Source organism: Phanerochaete carnosa (genome assembly GCF_000300595.1).
Source record: "Phanerochaete carnosa HHB-10118-sp unplaced genomic scaffold PHACAscaffold_954, whole genome shotgun sequence".
Lineage (NCBI taxonomy): Eukaryota > Fungi > Basidiomycota > Agaricomycetes > Polyporales > Phanerochaetaceae > Phanerochaete > Phanerochaete carnosa.
The window spans coordinates 1-2,247 of record NW_006768581.1 but is presented as its reverse complement, the minus strand read 5'-3'; the positions used below and the strand labels follow the sequence as shown (position 1 = coordinate 2,247).

Genomic DNA, 2,247 nt, shown 5'->3' with positions numbered 1-2,247 from the left:
TTCATTTGGCATCCACGCGTGCGTACCATTCTTTCTGCCGCCACGGCAATAGAGCATGAGCACTGCACAGAAAAGCTATGTTAGAACCATTCCTTGAATAGGGAATAATACTGACCTCGTCCTGAGTGCGAGGGGGTGGCAATGTTAACCGATGCAAATTTCACTTGTGCAACGAGCCAGCTATCAGCTGTAACAATTGTGACTTTAGATTGTGCAATCTCTCTTATTCCACAAGGTTACATCTCTAATCTAAGTAAGACAAGCAAATATTGAAATATCCAAGCCATGCTGTCCGTCGATCTTATCTCAGTGTTGCCCTTTTTAGCGTCGGGCGGGCCGACATAGGTTGATATCATGTGGTTGGTCGGCCAAGCGCCTACCCCCGCTGACGTCCGGACAAAAATCAGGCCCGCCTTTGTCGAAGGTCCGACGTCCGGACCACCCACCCGGCCTCGGCGAGGGCTGAGGTCAAAACGTTCGGACAAAATCTGGCATAGGGTCCAAAATTTGGCCAAAAACGTCCGGATTCCGGATAGGCATCTGGCCCAATTATCAGGGGTCCTGTTTCACACCCTGCAAAACATACTGTATGTCTTGAATTTAATCTGTCTCAAAGTAGCCGGTGAGGCAGCTTGTCTCGGCCACCTCGATGTGAATCGACGGATGGCCTCAACATGGACACTGCCACAGCAAACCTAGAGATGTGTGGCTATGAATATTTGGAATGGCCTGCTCGCCTCAACTCAGGCCTGAGTTCTCTTTCGCGAGCAGTACAAATGTTCTCTCAACTCTTCGTCGCAGTCTACCTCGCGCTCTTCACGGCAGCAACTCCACTGACCGTTCGCAAGAACTCGGTGACAGTGTCGCTTGCCCGTCGCATCAACGTGATCGGGTCCAAGACGTTTGTGGAGCTCGACAAAGCGAGAGCAAAGTCCCTCATGCGAAGTGCCACACAGAAGGGCCACAAGTTAGCATCTTCCGGCGCTGGCGTTTCTTTTCCGGCCACGAATGTGGCGGCGACCACTTATTTCGCGACGGTCAGCCTGTCGCTCTGCTCTTTATTGGGCGCTGCATGCTCATGCCTGGCCCTTAGGTTCAAGTCGGTTATCCCCCAACTCCTTGTAAGCGGTAGCGCAACCTTGCAGTGTCATCCTTAAAGCCCATTGTATGGCCGTAGTTAGCCTTATTGTGGACACCGGCAGTTCCAACACTTGGGTTGGCGCCGACCCTTCTAATCCTTACATCCCGACATCTACCTCTTACGATACAGGCGAGCCAATGGTGCGTGGGGAGTTCAGCAATTTGTTATCATGCTGATCCCGTGATCCAGTCTCAAACATACGGCAGTGGTGGCGTCAATGGTAAACCCCACCTGATTAAGCAAGCATTGCACCCCACTAAGCACTGGATATCTCAGGCACAGAGTTCATTGACCAAGTGAGCCTCGCCGAAGGCTTGACGATCGCACAATCTATCGGTGTTGCCAACGCTTCCATTGGCTTTAACGGGACAGACGGCATCTTAGGGTGAGTGAAATTGCATTCTACGCACTGAAGGACATCATCTTATTCCACCGGAAGTATTGGACCAACAGATCTTACCGCAGGTTCGCTTTCACATACATCTATTTTGACCGCTTGTTTATACGGTACAGGTTCCGTCGGGAACGGCGGACCAGTGCCTACGGTCTTGGACAATGCGTTTGCTCAGGGTCTCATCGACGAAAAGCTGCTAAGCGTTTCCTTTGAGCCGACGAATAACGTGTCAGAAACGAACGGAGAGATCACCTTCGGTGACATCGACCGGAGCAAGTTTATTGGTGACATTCACTTTGTGTAAGTGTCCCTCTTTCGTCTGTCGTGTATTTGCGCAATGCTCAGATATCCGCCTTCAGAGATATGACTACCACCTCTCCCTCCAGCAATTTTTATGGTGTCAACCAGACCGTCCATTACGGGAGCACACCTATCCTCAATAATAACGCTGGTGTCATAGACACTGGTACCACCCTTCTCCTTCTGGCTACCGGTAAGCCATTTCGTCTTGGTAAGGTCGTGCAGGTAGTGAGTGCTATGGACAGAGGCCTTCGATGCGTACCAGCAGCTCACGGGTGCGGTGATGGATGAGAACCTAGGCCTACTGAGCATCACCCCTGAGCAACTCGAGAACTTGCAGAGCTTATACCTTAACGTCGGCGGCGTACGTCTTCGGTATCTGGAACTGTCCTTACGCTCGACTCAATATCAT

At 51.3% G+C, this 2,247-nt stretch overlaps 1 protein-coding gene across 1 annotated transcript; it reads left to right on the top strand.

Annotated features, from left to right (window-relative positions):
- Positions 1-776: 776 nt before the first annotated feature.
- On the top strand, positions 777-2,199 carry PHACADRAFT_80588 (uncharacterized protein; the record flags this gene model as incomplete). The annotated part of the gene is made up of 8 exons (XM_007403270.1): positions 777-1,037; positions 1,094-1,121; positions 1,178-1,281; positions 1,331-1,361; positions 1,418-1,526; positions 1,581-1,835; positions 1,895-2,028; positions 2,081-2,199. Coding segments are annotated over 8 exons (1,041 nt in total), but the record flags the coding sequence as incomplete, so codon positions are not given.
- Between the last annotated feature and the right edge of the window lie 48 nt (positions 2,200-2,247).